The sequence below is a fragment of the Geotrypetes seraphini genome, chromosome 1 (genome assembly GCF_902459505.1).
Source record: "Geotrypetes seraphini chromosome 1, aGeoSer1.1, whole genome shotgun sequence".
NCBI lineage: Eukaryota > Metazoa > Chordata > Amphibia > Gymnophiona > Dermophiidae > Geotrypetes > Geotrypetes seraphini.
Genome location: NC_047084.1, coordinates 76253977 through 76271129, shown reverse-complemented (window position 1 = coordinate 76271129; position 17153 = coordinate 76253977). Strand labels below are relative to the sequence as shown.

The window sequence follows — 17153 nt, the reverse complement described above, 5'->3', positions numbered from 1 at the left end:
TTGTACATGCATATTCTTGTGCAAATTTACAACTGCTCCGGGTCGCATGTAAATTTATGCATATCTTGTGCTGGAAATACAGTAATTGGTATTGCAAAGATAATAATAGACGCCCCTAAATTTCTGGCAATCTTTAAGCTTAGATGTGAGTAACGTCGCTTTTGAAGTCAAGCTGACATTTTTGAGAGACCCGAGTCCAATTATTGCTTTGAGCAGTTTCATTCATTCAGCAATAAGGTTCCTTGACGCAGGGACGAAACGTTCACGTCGGAACCTTCAAGATGAGATAAGTGTTTTATCTGGTTTTTGACCTGCATTTGATTTTTAAAGGTCTAGAACTGTTTTTCAACTTAATACTATATTAAATATGCTATGATTGGATGGAGAGGCTGTATATGGGGAGAATTCTCCGGGTGCAGTCTCCAGGTCTCTGAGCATATTTTTTGCCATCTAAGCTTAAAGATTGCCAGAAATTTAGGGCTCCTTTTACTAAGCTGCGCTAGCGTTTTTAGCGCGCGCTAACCCCGTGCTACACAAAAAATACTAATGCCAGCTCTTTGGAGGTGTTAGCGTGTAGCACGTGTGGCAATGTAGCGCGCGCTAAAACCGCTAGCATAGGAGCCCTTAGGGGAGTCTAGTTTTTATCTTTGCAATGCTTTGGATACATCCTTTGGACCCCTGCTGAAATTTTTTCCCTGCTGTTTATTTTTGATGGAGTCAGGAATAATTGGTGAGCTTGCTTGTGTACTGATTCCACTGTAACACAACTTAAAAGTTATGCATGCGTTGAGAGGAAAAGGTCTCGGAAATCCTGTGCTTTTAATGAATAATCATTAGAATAGCAAATGCAGGTTGGATTATCGTTCATCGACCAAAAACCTCTCACTCATTAATTTAAATCGTTTTTTTGTTATGTTTTAGTTTTAAACTGTACTTAATAAATAACCATCAGCAATAAAGTGCACTTATCTTAAAAATTCTTCTAAAGTGCCATTGTGCGATGTACAATATGCAACGTAGTTTTAGCCCGACGGTAATGGCTTTAACGTTAACTTCCAAAAATGACACCTGCATTTGCTATTCTAATGATTATTCATTGAAAGCGCAGGATTTCTGAGACCTTTTCCTCTCAACGCATGCGTAACTTTTAAGTTGTGTTTCAGAAACCTGTTTTTTGTATTGAATCTTCATTCTTTGAGGTTTCTTTCATTTTTTCCACCGTAACTCTGTCCCGAGGAACACCTACATGTATATCGCATAAATGTGTGTACTATTTGTTGGTAATGCCTGATTTTGGCCTCCTTTTATCAAGCTGTGTTAGGGTTTTTATAGCAGGTCGCAGGAGTAAAAGCTCCGCCACTCATAGAATTCCTATGAGCGTCGGAGCTTTTACCTCAGTGACTCACGATAAAAAAGAACCTTAACGCGACTTGATTAAAGGGGGACTTTGTGTACGTATTCCCCTGCTTATATTTGTAGAAAGCTGATCTACATTTGTGTTCCTTTATAAAATTATCCCCAATGTGTCGGCTTTTATCCCAACTCAAAAGGGCTTTGTTAGAATACAAATGGTAATGTAATGTAAAATAATGTCTGTGCTAGAAATATGCACAACTATTCCTGTTGTATTTCTGGTTTGAAGTGATGTGGTATTAGTTGACATGAAATATGAAATAAAATTATCTATTTTGTTGCTTCTCTTTCCCTACGCTTAATCTGATCAAGTGTTTTTATATTTTTAGTGTGTAAAGTTCTCATCTTGCTTAAAATATTCATACATGTTAACCACTTATATTCAGAAAGTCTCACTGCTTTGAATTGGAAGATATGTAAATGTGCAGTTTTATGAAAGAAATCTAGCCATATAAGCTATGGAGGATTGGCAATAGAGGGGAGATATGCTTTTAGTAATATTTTTCAGGTGCTGCCTATCATAAGAACAAAGCTATTTCAAGTGAAAGCTTGTTCTACAGCAAAGGGTCTTAATAAGAGACTTTGAGGGGCAAACTGAAGAGTAGTGGAAGTAGGGAATGCTTTCCCAGGTTGGGTAAGAGCAGCTGAAATGGAGTTTGAGGACATGAAATATGCTAGAGCTCGAAGGCTTACTAAAATGGGACAAGTAGTTATCCTATGAATTAGCGTGTGGTACAATATTCCCTCTAAGGATTGGCAAGGTGTATGCAAATTTTTTTCTCATGTGAATGACAAGTTACAACAAACTTCTTTTTTTAGGTAAGCAACAAAGGGCAAATTCTATAAGAAGCGCCCAAAAGTTAGGTGCCTACTTAGGCACTGTTCAGCGTGATTCAAGAAAAATTGGGTGCTGTTTAGTTAATGGCGCTGAGCGGCACCTATTTTGGAGGCGCCCAATAAATAGGCCAGCTCTAGGCACAATGCTTAAGAGCAGTGATTCTGTAAGAAGGTGCCTAACACGTAGCCACATCGCCTATTTTTTTGAAGGCCGCTTAAATTTTTAGAGGCGCCTTGTTACAGAATTGCGCTTTCTTGATAGGCGCCTATGTTTCAATCAGTGCTGATTAAAAAGCTTAATTGAGCTTGTTCTTCAATTTAGATAGGCGCCTATCTAGTTGGGCACCTCAGAAATAGGTGCCTAACTTTAGGCCCTGGTGACAGAATTTAGGCCCAAGTTTTAAAAAAACAACAATTTTCCAGATTTGCAGGGTTTTTTGTGAGCAACCATGTAAAATCTGCGAGCGATACTCCTAGAATGTATGAGCAATTGCTCACATGTTCCTCTTAGAGCAGTGGTCTCAAACTTGTGGCCCGGGGACCACGCCAGGTACTATTTTGAGGCCCTCGGTATGTTTATCATAATCACAAAAGTAAAATAAAACAGTTTCTTGATCATATGTCTCTTTAGCTATAAATTACAATATTATTATTAAGACTTAGCCAAAAGGAAAGATTTATAAATAGGTACATTAGATAGATTGTGAGCCTACCGGGACAGATAGGGAAAAATGCTTGAGTACCTGATTGTAAAACCACTTAGATAACCTTGATAGGTGGTATATAAAAACCTAATAAACTTGAAACTTGAAAATATAAAGAGTTTTATCTCATGCAAAATTGTCATCTAATATAATAAAAGCCTAAGCGCGCATGCGCACTCTTACCAGCGTGTTCCGTTTTACGTGCGCTGTAGATCCCCGCAGGTAGGAGTGCGCATGCGCGCTTACCATGCGTATCTCTCTCTCCCCCAAGACGGATGTAACGGGCTATAAGACTAGTTTCTTTAATAAGACATTAACTATTTTTTCTGAGGCTCCCCAAGTACCTATAAATCCAAAATGTAGCCCTGCAAAGGGTTTCAGTTTGAGACCACTGTCTTAGAGGGAACATAGAATAGTTAAAGCACAACTGAACATTCACTGTGTCCTAATTCATATGCTAAGTGCTTACCACATAAGGGGACACATGGTGTGGAAACTATAGATAATGTGAGTTCACATAGCTGTATCTTGAAGAGGATATGGTAAGTGCATCTGTGTTGTCAGTGATGAATGTATTGTGACCAGTGCAGCTACAAAAACCTTCCAGCCCCAGGACACCTTCCCCACTATCTGCGTTTAATTCCTTCCCATTTTCTTGGTGGCTAGTTGGCGTGGGGGGCAAGCACATCCATGAATCACTCCTTCCCCCACCCCAACTAGCCTTTAACCACTAGTGGTAGTATTGTGAGATTACTGCTAGGGATCAGAGGCTTTGTTTTGAACCCGCATGCCTATGGTGTTTCGGTAGGGTTCTCCAGAAAAACCTAAAGTTGGAAAACCAGTGTGAATTGAAGTTTGCCCATGAATTTGATTGTGCCTGATCAGAAAATAATTTAAAAAAAATTTTTAAGCCCATCCTGTGGCCCTCAAAGCCACTGATTACATAAAGCTCTGTTTTTCTTAAAATTTGCTATTGCTTAATGGAGCAAATTTATTGGTATTATATCTATAACTCATGTTTTCACACTCATCAATGATACATTGATCAAAATATATTTCCCCCCCCCTTTTTTACTAAGCCACGATAGAGGTTTCTACCGCAGCTTGTAGCGCTCCTAAGAATTTTATGAACATCGAAGCCGCGTTGGAGCATTTAGCGCTCCAGGCTGCGATAGAAACCTCTACTGTGGCTTAGTAAAGAGGGAGGGGAGTTCTGTCAAGGTTGTTTTATTGAAAAAGAGCAATAAATCAGTACAGAAAGAACAATATAGTCTCCAATATGCTTATTATAATGTGGGATTGGATTCCTTTGAACCCCACTAATACAGTGTTACAACCACAAAAGAATAGGAAAACATTCTCATATCATCAAATAATGATAAAAAGACATTTTTTGCAAAAAAAAAAAAAAAATCTAGCAGTATTTTATTAAATGAACCTTCAGTATCTGCACTTTATTGTAGGAAATAACAGAAATTCAGAGGAGTGTGTGGCGCAGTGGTTGGATCTACAGCCTCAGCACCCTGGGGTTGTGGGTTCAAACCCCGCGCTGCTCCTTGTGACTCCGGGCAAGTCACTCAGTCCTCTATAGCCCCAGGTACGTTAGATAGATTGTGAGCCCACCGGGACAGATAGGGAAAATGCTTGAGTACCTGATTGTAAAAACCGCTTAGATAACCTTGATAAGCGGTATATCAAATCCTAATAAACTTGAAATTTAACATACTTTGCTAATAGCTAAACACTTTGGCATAGTCATCTACCAACGGATTCCAAACACTCATACATCATCAGCACCATCAAACCCAGGGGTCCGTTTACTAAGGCGCGCTAACCGATTTAGTGCGCGCTAACGATTAGCATGCGTTAAATGCTAAGGCGCCCATATAATATAATGAGTGCCTTAGCATTTAGCGCACGCTAAATCGGTTAGCGCGCCTTAGTAAACGGACCCCTGGGTTTGCTGGTACTGATCAAATCAACAGTGACTCTTTAACTTGTGTATATATATATATTATTTTTATTTTTTTTGCATTTTTACTATTTTCTTGGATCTTCAGACAACTGTCAGGATATATTACTCCTGTTATCGCAGCCCTTATCTTTATTGATCAATACACTAAATTTTTTTCAATCTTCTCTTGTTTATCTAATTTTTCATATTTTATATCTAAACAACAGCAGCTTATCTTTTAGATCAATGCTTCACCCCTCCTGACATGAATTCACATTTCCAAAAACTCTTCTTCAGGGTCAAGGTGGCTATCAGTTGTAATGGTAAAATAGCATTGTTCACAATATCCTCAAATGTTTACTTGTCTTTGTAAATTAACATCACACAAGCACACAAAAATAAATCTCCTTACCAAAGACTCTATAGAAGCAATTGGAACAGCATGGCTGTGGCATCTCTTTTGCTGCTAACTTAGAACTCATCAGCTGATTTCTACTTCGTGCCAGTGTCCAATTGAAAGTCAGCTTCTATGGAGCCTTTGGTAGGGAGATAAATTTTTGCATGCTTATGTAATGTTAATTAGAGAGGATAACCCCCTTGACCTTGAAGAGTTTTTGAAAGGTGAATTCATGTTGGGAGGGTTGAAAGCATTGATTTGAGAAGAGTGTAGTGCAGTGGTTAAAGCTACAGCCTCAGCACCCTGGGATTGTGGGTTTAAACCCACACTGCTCCTTGTGACCCTGGGCAAGTCACTTAATCCCCTCATTGCCCCAGATACATTAGATAGATTGTGAACCCACCAGGACAGACAGGGAAAATGCTTGAGTACCTGAATAATCTCATGTAAACTATTCTGAGCTCTCCTGGGAGAACGGTATAGAAAATTAAATAAAGAAAGAAATCAAGAGAAGATTGAAAAAAAATTTGGAGAATGGATCAATGAAGATGAGGACTGTGATAACAGGAGTAATATATTATGACAGCTGACTGAAGATCCAAGAAAATAGTAAAAATGCAAAAAAGAAAAAAAAGAAATACAAGTTAAAAAGTCACTGTTGATTTGATTAAAGACTGGGTGTGATGGTGCTAATATGATACCAGTCTATTAGATAGTTTTGTGGTTGTTGGGTTCCAAACACTCAGCCATTTAGGGCCGAATTTTCCAAACAGTGTCCTGAAGTTAGGCAGTGGTAGGCGTTTTACTGCCATCTAACGAACCAATCGGGATGCATGATTTTTTTTTAATGCAGGCACCATTCTTAAGCGCCTGTCTTGCGCCTACGGAGGGGCATAGGGACCACCTAAGGCCAACGTGGGTGTGGTTTGCGCCAGAAGTGGCCTTGGACATCTGTAGGCGTGAGACCGGTGCCTTAATTGTAGTTCTTTAAAATACTGACCTACATTTAAGGCACCTGTGTTTTAAAAAAAAGACGTGGCACCTGCTGGTGATTGACACATGGCAGGCACCTGTTTTACAGGCGCTTGCTGTGGCAGGTGCCGCTTCCATATAGAATGCTCAGTCTCAGCAGTTGCCTAAGCGACTTTTGAGAATCGCGCACAGGCATCCTATACAAAATCGCGTCTGTCCTAACAGGCAGGCGCCTAACCCCACATAACCAGCAGCCATTTCACAGGCACTGTTTAAAGAATCGCATTGCCTTTGAGCTAATCACGGCAAGGGAATCTCTCTTCTGTGATCAGCTGAGCAGCAGGGAACCGCTGAACCCCACTGCAAGCCAGCCAGCTGAGCAGGAGGGATGCCCACTGTTTCCTGCCGCCGCTCCTGAACCCCCCACCCCCCCACACACACACTGTCTGCGGCAGGAGGGATGCCCAACTCCTCCTGCGGCAAACACTGAAACAATCCCCTACAAGAGGGATGCCCACTCCTTCCTGCCGGCAACCCCCCCCCAACATACCCAGCAGGAGGGATGCCTACGCCCTCCTGCTGCCCCCCCAAACACATGCCCCCCCACCCCTATTTGGCGTGTCCTTAGGGATCTGCACTGGGAAGGAGGCAAATCTGGCCCTTAGGCCCCTTCCTAGTGTATCCCAGGATGCACTGGAAAGGGGAAGGCCTACCGTTCTGAAGAGGTGGGCCTGCTGGCCGGAGGGAGTAGGCATTCCTCCTGTCGGTCTTGCTTATAAAGGGTCTTGGTGGGCTTTGAGGGGTGGGGGGTCAGGGTTTCATTGGGTAGGGGGTCATTTTCGGGGGAGTGGGCATCCTTTCTGCCGCAGACAGTGGAGGGGAGGTGTTTGGGGGTGGTGGTTGGAGGGAGTTGGCATCAGATCACGGCAGGGAGATTTCCTTGCTGCACTCAGTTTATCGGCCGCGTGTATTTAAAATGTAGGTCAGCATTTCAGAGGCCTACATTTCAGGTGCCTATCGTGGCCCTAGGGAGAAACATATGGCTGCTTAAGCTTGCTTAAGGCCGCTTCCGAGCAAAACCACTCCCAGCCTTGAGCAAGCTTAAGCATCCCTAGGCGCCTCCCTGCACCTGCAACGGACGCCTACTCTCGGGTTGTTTTTTATTTTTTTTTAGAAAATGTGCATCCCGATTGGCTAGTTAGACAGCGGTAGAACGCTTGCCGTCACCTACAATTGGGACACCGTTTATAGAATTTGGCCCTTAATGTTTTCTTGAGGCCTTGTTGCAAGGAGTTGAACAGCATCGCAGGCTTTATCCTTATGCTGCTTGAATTAAGTTTTATGTTTTAGTGCTGGGGCAGAGAGTAATTAGTGTAGGTACTTTGCCAAGCACTAATTAATTAGTGTGGGCCCTAGCTGCCTACAAAATAGGAGGCGATAGGGGCTCAAACAATAATGGCCATGTGTTAATAGAAAATTAGTGCAAATTGTCCCTGTATAAATGCATTTTGGAAACTAATTTGGCCCCAAATTAATGAACTACTAGAAAATCATGTAGGACTCTCATATGATACTATACTATTTGGTACAGCAATGAGAACTCAGAGTCCGATTTCAGCAAACAATAACAAACTATTATTAATATTGACAGGGGTCGCCATGCAACAAATAACTCAAAATTGGAAGGACTACACCAAATTAAATTTTACATTTTGGTGGAATTCAGTCTGTCATATATACAAAATGGAAAAAACAATAGCATTACAACAGGGAAATATTCATAATTTTAAGAAAATTTGGGAACCATTGACGCAATATTCCAATGATCAGGTTTCATAGCACATTAGTAATGGATATATTAGATTGGGGAAGGGTGGGAATGTATATTATATGGATTTAAGAAATGAAGAAAGGGAAGGGTTATATTTTATGTGATAAGATGAATTACTTGTAATCACAATTTTTCATGTATTAATTGAAGTTCATGTAAAATTAATTTATTGTAAGAATGAAAAATTTATAAATAAAATATTTTTAAAAAAAAAGAAAATTAGCGCAAAGCCACTAATACAGAAAATAGGATTTTTAGCCATTTTTCTGCTGTGATAACAATGGCTTCAACACACAGGCAAGGCCTGCGTTAGCGTGTGCAGAGGCTATCTTTTAGTGCAGTTTGGTAAAAGGGCCCTAGTGGAAGAAAGATTGCACTGTGATTGGTTTTTTTACTGCTTGGTGCCAGAGTTGGTGTAGTTTCAGTTCTTGGACAAATCCTCACTGGCCCTTCAGATAAAAATGGGCTTGACATTATACTGTACAAAAACTGAGCAATTTTTAAAAGCAGCACAGTCTGCTACTGTAGCCATGTACTTCTGGCTTCCTGTTTGTGTCTTTGGGCCCAGTGCTGCTTTGAAACTATTAGTCTTGGAAGTCTGCATACTCTCGTACACTTACAGGTTCCTGATCTGAAAGAGAGCTAGTACTTAGGGCTCCTTTTACTAAGCTGCGGTAGCGTTTTTAGCGCACGCTAAACCCGCGCTATGTGACTAGAACTAACGCCAGCTCAATGCAGCGCGCGCTAAAACCGCTATCCCAGCTTAGTAAAAGGAGCCCTTAGTTGTGCTGAAATAGGTCTTTAACCCTCCTCCCTCACCCTATTACACCTACTCAGTTTTCAAAATATCGCTCGTTAACGTTGGATGCTGTGTACACAGCTATCTGTATATTATAGATATCCTGAATGCTCGCTTGGTTTGGTAGGCTTGAGTTAGACATTTACCTGTGTGTCTGCTTCTGCCTATGGGAACAAGCTTTAGACGAATTGCATTAAAAACCCTTCTTAAATAAGAACATAAGAACATAAGCAGTGCCTCCGCCGGGTCAGACCATAGGTCCATCCTGCCCGGCAGTCCGCTCCCGCGGCGGCCCAAACAGGTCACGACCTGTCTGAATCACCAGAAGGGGCTCCCTTGCCACCTTGGTTTCTCATGTCTTGTTTTTAGTTTTGTTTATATCATTAAAAATATTATGTACCCAATGTGACATGAGTGGTTAGTTTCATCCTTGTGTTCCATAATTTATATAGGTATAATTGGTATTTTTTTAAAGCATGCTTTTTTTTTCCCCTAGTGTAATAAGAGCACCTGTTATTGGAAAAACATCCATCTCTGTCCATCCCTCTGTATCTGGGATGTGTCAAAGTCCCTCCTCGAGGGCTGCAATCCAGTCGGGTTTTCAGGATTTTCCCAATGAATATGCATGAGATCTATTTGCTTGCACTGCTTTCATTGTATGCTAATAGATCTCATGCATATTCATCGGGGAAATACTGAAAACCCAACTGGATTGCGGCCCTCCAGGAGGGACTTTGACACTGCTGCTCTGTATGAATGTTGAATTTTAGAAACTACTCCACTGATTTTCAGCAGAAGTTTTATGTATGTTGGGGGGGGGGAGGAGGAGGTTGAGACAAAAAATTATTGATGAATTGTGATTTGGTATGAACTGGAGCAGAGATCCAGTTGCCTGACATTTACTTTCTATTCTCTAATACCAACTTTGTCATGCTTCCTCGTATGCTAGTACTTTTCTACCTAGTACTTCTATTATTTATAGCGCAGTATCTCAATGTTTGGTTTTGTTTGGTTTTTCAGTTATACTACCAGGTTCTAAATTTTGCCATGATAGTGTCTTCAGCGCTTATGATATGGAAAGGTCTGATAGTGATCACTGGAAGTGAGAGTCCTATTGTCGTAGTACTGAGGTATGTCTTAATTGTGCAATATCAAATGCTCATGTGAATCAGGATGATTATAAATTTCTATACTAGTTTTTTCATAAGACAGTACAGTAAAAATGTGATTTTACTTTGGCAAATGGTTTATTCTGGAATGGATATAATCATACAATACATCCCCAGTATTGATTTCACTCTTTTCATGTGTTAAATGGTTCATTCTCTGACAGGACCATTGAGAGTGCTCGAGGATATTCAGAAATTCAAGAAGAGATTGAAAACAACTTTGTTTATGAAGTCTTTTAACTGAATGAGTTGTGGTATTTTTAGGCGTATATTGGAACTGTGTCATGTTTTGTATGTATGTATCGTCACTGCCACCCCCTAAGCAAGCAGGTCCTCGAGTGGCATGTGACAGGAATTCACACCAACCCTTAGTACAGCTGGAGACTGGAGTGTCCTTGCTTTTAAACACTCGCACGGACCATCCCTTTGGAACTTGTAAAGGACCAAACTTTATTAGAAGCACAGTCACAAACAGAAGTATTCAGCTTGTCAGCAGTAAAACATTTCCTCAAAAGAAAAGAAAAATATTTCTGTGTTAGAATGCTCCCCGTCAGCTCTCCCTCTGACGTCACTTCCTATGTGTGGCACGTGGAAGTGGCGTCGGCAGGAGAACCGACAGGGTCACGAAGAGCACGTTGTTGACTGCTGTGAACAACTTCAACTAGATGTACGGGGGAAGGATAGGGGAGGCGTGCATAGAGGGGAGGAATGGGAGGAGGAGGGGTGCCAGTGTCCCCACCTGGCGCTCAAGGTGGACCGCCCTCCCTCGCCCCTTTACTACGCCACTGATTTCAGGTAATACAGTCCTGCCTTTCACAGTTCTTTCACCATTCATATATTTGGCCTCTCAAAATAACCTTTCAGAGTTTCTCCTTCACACCACAGCCTGCACCATTGTGTTCAACACTGGCTCTTCAGCATGTGTTTGCACTGGACGGAAAGTTGTGAATTGTGTGCTGGTAAACATAAGAAACATAAGAAATGCCTCTGCTGGGTCAGACCCGAGGTCCATCGTGCCCAGCAGTCCGCTCACGCGGTGGCCCAACAGGTCCAGGACCTGTGTAGTAATCTTCTATCTATACCCCTCTATCCCCATTTCCAGTAGGAATTTATCCAATCCTTTCTGGAACCCCAGTACCGTACTCTGCACTATTACGTCCTCTGGAAGCGCATTCCAGGTGTCCACCACACGTTGGGTAAAGAAGAACTTCCTAGCATTTGTTTTGAATCTGTCTCCTATCAGCTTTTCCGAATGCCCTCTTGTTCTTTTGTTATTAGAAAGTTTGAAGAATCTGTCCCTCTTTACTCTCTCTATACCCTTCATGATCTTATAAGTCTCTATCATATCTCCTCTAAGTCTCCTCTTCTCCAGGGAAAAGAGACCCAGCTTCTCCAATCTCTCAGAATATGACAGGTTTTCCATACCTTTTATCAGACGTGTCGCTCTCCTCTGAACCCTCTCGACTAACGCCATATCCTTCTTAAGGTACGGCGACCAATATTGGTCGCAGTACTTCAAATACGGGCGCACCATCGCCCGATACAGCGGCAGGATAACTTCTTTCGTTCTGGCTGTAATACCCTTTTTGATTATACCAAGCATTCTATTCGCTCTCTTAGCGGCCGCTGCACACTGTGCCGACGGCTTCATTGTCATGTCCACCATTACCCCCAAGTCCCTTTCCTGGGTACTCTTATTCAGTAACATCCCTCCCATTGTATAGTTGTACCTTGAGTTTCTTAAGTTAATAAGCCCTCATTCCCGCCACAATATAACAAAGCTCCCCACTCTCTCTGGGCTTGTGCTGGCAGTCATTTCTTCACAAGAAAACAAAAGGAAAAAGAAAACCAAAACAAAACATACCATCTTTAAATAATTCCTCAAAATCCTTGTAGCAAACACAGAATTCCAGTCTTTTTTTCCCCAGTAATAAAGAAAAACAACTGTATTCAGCAGCAAAGTATTAATTAGAAGCTTTTCATATACCTTGGGTCTGTTGGTTTGTGTCCATGTCCTGCTGCTCCTGGCTTGGCAGGTCAGAGCCCATTTCCACCTCCATGGGCTGATACAAAGACTCTCTGAGGTTGGGACTTCTTCCCTGGCTTCCTCCAGTTACATGGACACCGGCAACTCCGTGTCAGCATTCAAGTTTTAAGTTTATTATTTATTTGATATACTGCCTATCATTATGTCTAGGCGGTTTACAATAAATTTAATAAAAACATATCTGATAAAACAGGAGAAAATTATTACTGGGACACATAGACAGTTTTCCAGCTCTCGCTCTCATTCTGATAAATTCCACACAACACCACCTACATTGGAGGGTGGGGCTTTTCCCCTCATCGCATGACATATCAATTCGCATGACATGATCAATTCAGGATCAACCACAGATTCTTCCAGGGGCTGATCAATGCGGTATTCGTGCTGATGCTGCAGACCTTGCCAGGTTTTCTTCCCACTGCACTGGGGGATGGGAACCTCCGAATGATGGACAGGCAGTGGCTCTCTGTATCCAGATCCTCTATTTGGATGGGTACACTAGGAAGTGCAATTGAGCAGGTCCAGGGCTGGAGGAGATGCATCTGGTACAATATGTTCCAGTGGTGTGGGTGGGTTCTCCTTGAAGGAGATCTTGTAATCAGGGAGTTCTGTGATTTCCAGCCAGATATTCTCATTGGGGGTGCCCAGGATCCGCAGCACAATTGTTCAATATCATTCTCTCCAGGGAAGAAGGGCGAATTATTGAGTAGCTCCCTAAAGATGCAACCTACCGCCCAAAGGTCCACACCTTCATCATACTTCCAAGCACCATACAGAAGCTCAGGGGCTCGGTACCATCTAGTGGTCACCTGTTGGCTATACAGACGGTCGCCTTCATTGGAGAACACTCTCACAAGTCCAAAGTCTGCAATCTTCAGATGTCATGTGGAGCTGATGACAAGGTTGACAGGTTTTAGCATTGACAGAGAATGGTGAAGTTTCTGGAATCTGGTGGATTACAGGACAAGAGGCAAGATGGATTCACTAGAGGTAGGTCTTGTCAGAAAATCTGATCAATTTCTTTGACTGGGTGACCAGAGAATTGAGTAGAGGGAGTGCGCTAGATGTGATGTATTTAGATTTTAGCCCCAAAGTGGCAGGCTGGATCAGAAACTGGTTAAGTGGAAGACAACAGAGAATAGTGGTTAATGGAAATTGCTCTGAGGAAAGGGATGTTACCAGTGGTGTGCCTCAAGGTTCTGTTCTTGGGCCTGTTCTTTTTAACATTTTTATAAGCAATATTGCTGAAGGGTTGTCAGGTAAGATTTGCCTCTTTGTGGATGATGCCAAAATCTGCAATAGAGTAGACACCCCTGATGGTGTGAATAACATGAAGAAAGACCTAGCGAAGCTTGAAGAATGGTCTGAAATTTGGCAGCTAAAATTTAATGCTAAGAAATGCAAGGTTATGCATTTGGGCTGCAAAAACCAGAAGGAAAAGGTACAGTTTAGGGGGTGAAGAACTTATGCGCATGACAAGAGCGGAACTTGGGTGTGATTGTATGTGATGATCTTAAGGTGGCCAAACAGGTTGAAAAGGTGCCCCTGCATAAGACCCTTTGAGACTCATGTAGATTATTGTGTACAATTCTGGAGACCGCACTTTCAAAAAGAAATAAAAAGGATGGAGTTGGTCCAGAGGAAGGCTACTAAAAAGGTGTGTGGTCTTCGTGATAAGCCATATGGGGACAGACTTAAAGATTACTTTAGAGGAAAGGCGGGAGAGGGGATATATAATAGAGACATTTAAATACCTGCGTGATGTAAATGCGCATGAGTCAAGTCTCTTTTGTATGAAAGAAAGCTCTGGAATGAGATGACGTTAAGAGGTGATAGGCTCCGGAGTAATCCATAGCTGGTGCTAAAAACCACGCTACGGTTTTTTAAAAGGAGGGGTATATTTTCAGATTACAGTATTGATCCAAATAGTATGAATGCAATGTTAGTTTGCTTAAATGTGTAGAAATATAAAACATTATTTATTTATTTGTTTAATTTATTAACACACACCCCTCCTTTACAAAGCCGTGCTAGCATTTTTAGCGCCAGCCGCAGCGGTAACAACTCGGACACTCATAGGAATTCTATGAGCATCGGAGCTGTTACCATAGCGGCCGGCGCTAAAAATGGTAGCACGGCTTTGCAAAAGAGGGGGTTATTTGCTTTATATCCCATCCTTCCCAGAGAGCTCAGAATGAGTTACAAGGTACACTTAATCCCTCTGGATTCGTGGGGGATAGGGGCAGAGCCGGACTGCGAATGGTGAAATACCACAAATATCTTCTGGTCCGGCTCTGACCCACCCCCGCCTCCCTCCTGCCTTCCCCCCAGGCATCCCGGCCTTACCTGGTGGTCTAGCGGGCTTTCGGGGCAGGAGCGATCTTCCTACGCTCCTGCCCCGTGCAGATCGCCAATAGGAAATAGCTGCCATGAGTTCCTGTAGTCTCTCGAGACTACGACGGGAACTTCCCACAGCCATTTCCTATTGGCGATCTACATGGGGCAGGAGTGTAGGAAGATCGCTCCTGCCCCAAAAGCCCGCTAGACCACCAGGTAAGGCCGGGACGCAGGGAGGAAGGCTAAACTGTGGGGAGGTTTCCCCCTCCCCAAAAAATTGCGAATATGTGAAATCGTGATTGCCAAAACCGCGAATGGGAGGGGGAAGTGTAATATACAATAAAATAATTAAACAAAAACAAGATACAAAAAGCTAAGGCAGTACGGGCTACAATGATATTTGTCTAATACAATTGTTCATCCTAAATTAGCAAACGTAGAACAAGGATTTTTAACATACAAATAGTTCATCCTACATTAGCAATTCCAGAGATATGTTAGTTTCACATATAGTTAGATTGTCTTAAAGCATGCACAATGAGAGTTTAGTTGAATATATATGGGGTATACATTAGTTTGGAAGTTACAGACTAAGTTGAAGGAGGAAGATAGTTTAATAATGATGATATGCAGAGGGTTTTGGAGTAATAGCTTTTTTAGTAGACTCATGCAATACATTTTGACCTTGGGACAGGAATACATAGAGGGCATTTCTCGTATCTCTGACGAGTAGGTCCTTGAGGAAATTTCAAATAATCATGTAATCCAGTGCAATAGGTGAGACATTCTTGACCGTAGAGTTATTTCCCTTTACTCACATGGGTTGCAGAAGAGAACTATAAGTTTTTCACTCCGCCTCTAGGGTACATCACAGGCTAGCTTAGCTCTTCCCATCAGTCTTTCTCTTCTGCATGTAGTTGCAGGGTGTTCTGCTCTCTCCAATTTATTATTTTTAATTTGACATAGTTTTGTTCCCTTTCGCAGTCCTTTCGTATTCTACGGACATTTGAAGTGCTGCCTGCTTGAGAATTCACAGGCTTCAGTCTGTAGCTGACAGGCCAATCCCTTCGGGGGTACCTGTCAGCCTGTCTGCTAGTCTTCCTTGGATGTCAGGGCCGTCCCTGAGTTTATCTCACTCCCTGTTAAGCGAGGAGGGGGGAGATTGAGCATAGACTGTTCAGCACAGGGGGCTCAGTGGTGTTCCGCAGGGGGGAGATTGAGCATAGACTGTTCAGCACAGGGGGCTCAGTGGCGTTCCGCAGCATGCAGGCTGCATTTTCACACCTCCGCCCGTCTCCATGCGCAGTCAGTGGTCTACAATGGTGGAGGCATAGTCAGACAGTGGAGTCTGACCGGCAGCTCAAAGATCAGCCTCACGAAAGCTTTTCCAGCAGTGTGGCAGTGAATTCTCATTCTGGCTCTTAATAGGGATTAGAGAGCAGCTTCAGTTTCTGTGACCAGCATTTGTTTGTGTGTACAGAGGTGCTGACAGGCTCCAACAACGATTTCTAAAATTTAATTTTGAGGGGTTTTGAGTATTTTCTAGTGATCCTCTGTGTTCCCTCACCTGAAAAAAAAATTTAATTTTGGGAAGTGCCATTTTTAGCGCATTTTTGGCGTGAATTTGGGTCCAGCGGCCATCTTGGATTTTCAGCAATCTTTTTTTCAACTTCTCCCTGTTTCTCTCTAATTTCTGATTTTTTTGCCATGAAAATAATAATAATAATTTTATTTCTTATATACCACTGTTGGAATGGGGTCCTGAGGGTCTCCTAGTTTGAATTCATGCAAAATTTGAGGAAATTTGCTACATTTTGAGCGTTTTTGTGTTATGGACTCTCGCTACAAGAATTTGAGCTGTATGTCGCCGTTGACAACGATGTGCCCACATCATCTGACAGCACAAATTCCAATATCTGTGCAGCCTTAAAGGACACTGCAGACAACCAAGAGTCTGATAAGGACGGAGATACTGCTGCGGTCATCATGACCAATGAAACACCTGCAGAGATTGTTTCCTTCTCAGACGCGTTGTTATCTGGAGATAAATGGATGTCATGAATATGGCCAGTTTTACAGCATCAGTAGTCAGATACACAGCCTGAATCGTGGAATCTGTGTGCAGAAAACAGTGACTGATTATTTCAGTAGAATGTTGGTTTAAAAAAAAGTTTATACTGTATTGCATTAGACGGAACAGTGCTGTTTCTATAACTGAACCGTGTTAAATTGTATTTGGTGTGTTTTTTTGCTGAATAAAAGTTTTATTGCATTTGATTTTTCATGACTAAAAAGTGGTACTCCGTTTAAGCGCACATGGCAGTCTGTAGGCCTTACACTTAAGCGAAGTCGACTGTACAATACAATCAACACAATACAATTACAAAATTCACACTTGATACACATCATCCCAGTGCCTAAGTTTCAGCACCATTTCTTGAATTTCCCCTATATGCTTACCCAGGCTTTCCCTTGCCCCCATTAAAAGTGCATGTCAACCTATTCAATAGTATCATTCTAACAGTTTACTTTATAGGTGTTAGGAGAGAAGAGAACGGCAGGCTTTTTATGAAAGAGTGTACTGGTAATCTAAAAATAGAAAATATGGTTTAATATATAAATTTTACAGATAGTTTTGCTTACCTTTTTAAACCCCCCCAAACACACACACTTTTATGAAGCTGCGTTAGCAT

The 17153-nt window shown here is 42.1% G+C and overlaps 1 protein-coding gene across 2 annotated transcripts in view; it reads left to right on the top strand.

The window, feature by feature from the left end:
• Window positions 1–17153, top strand: part of SEC11C (SEC11 homolog C, signal peptidase complex subunit) — a 46165-nt gene that overhangs the window by 4657 nt on the left and 24355 nt on the right. For both annotated transcript variants that reach the window (XM_033933559.1, XM_033933566.1), the window contains exon 2: window positions 9928–10037. In XM_033933559.1, the coding sequence (XP_033789450.1) occupies window positions 9928–10037 (110 nt within the window). The remainder of the gene's footprint in view (window positions 1–9927; window positions 10038–17153) is intronic.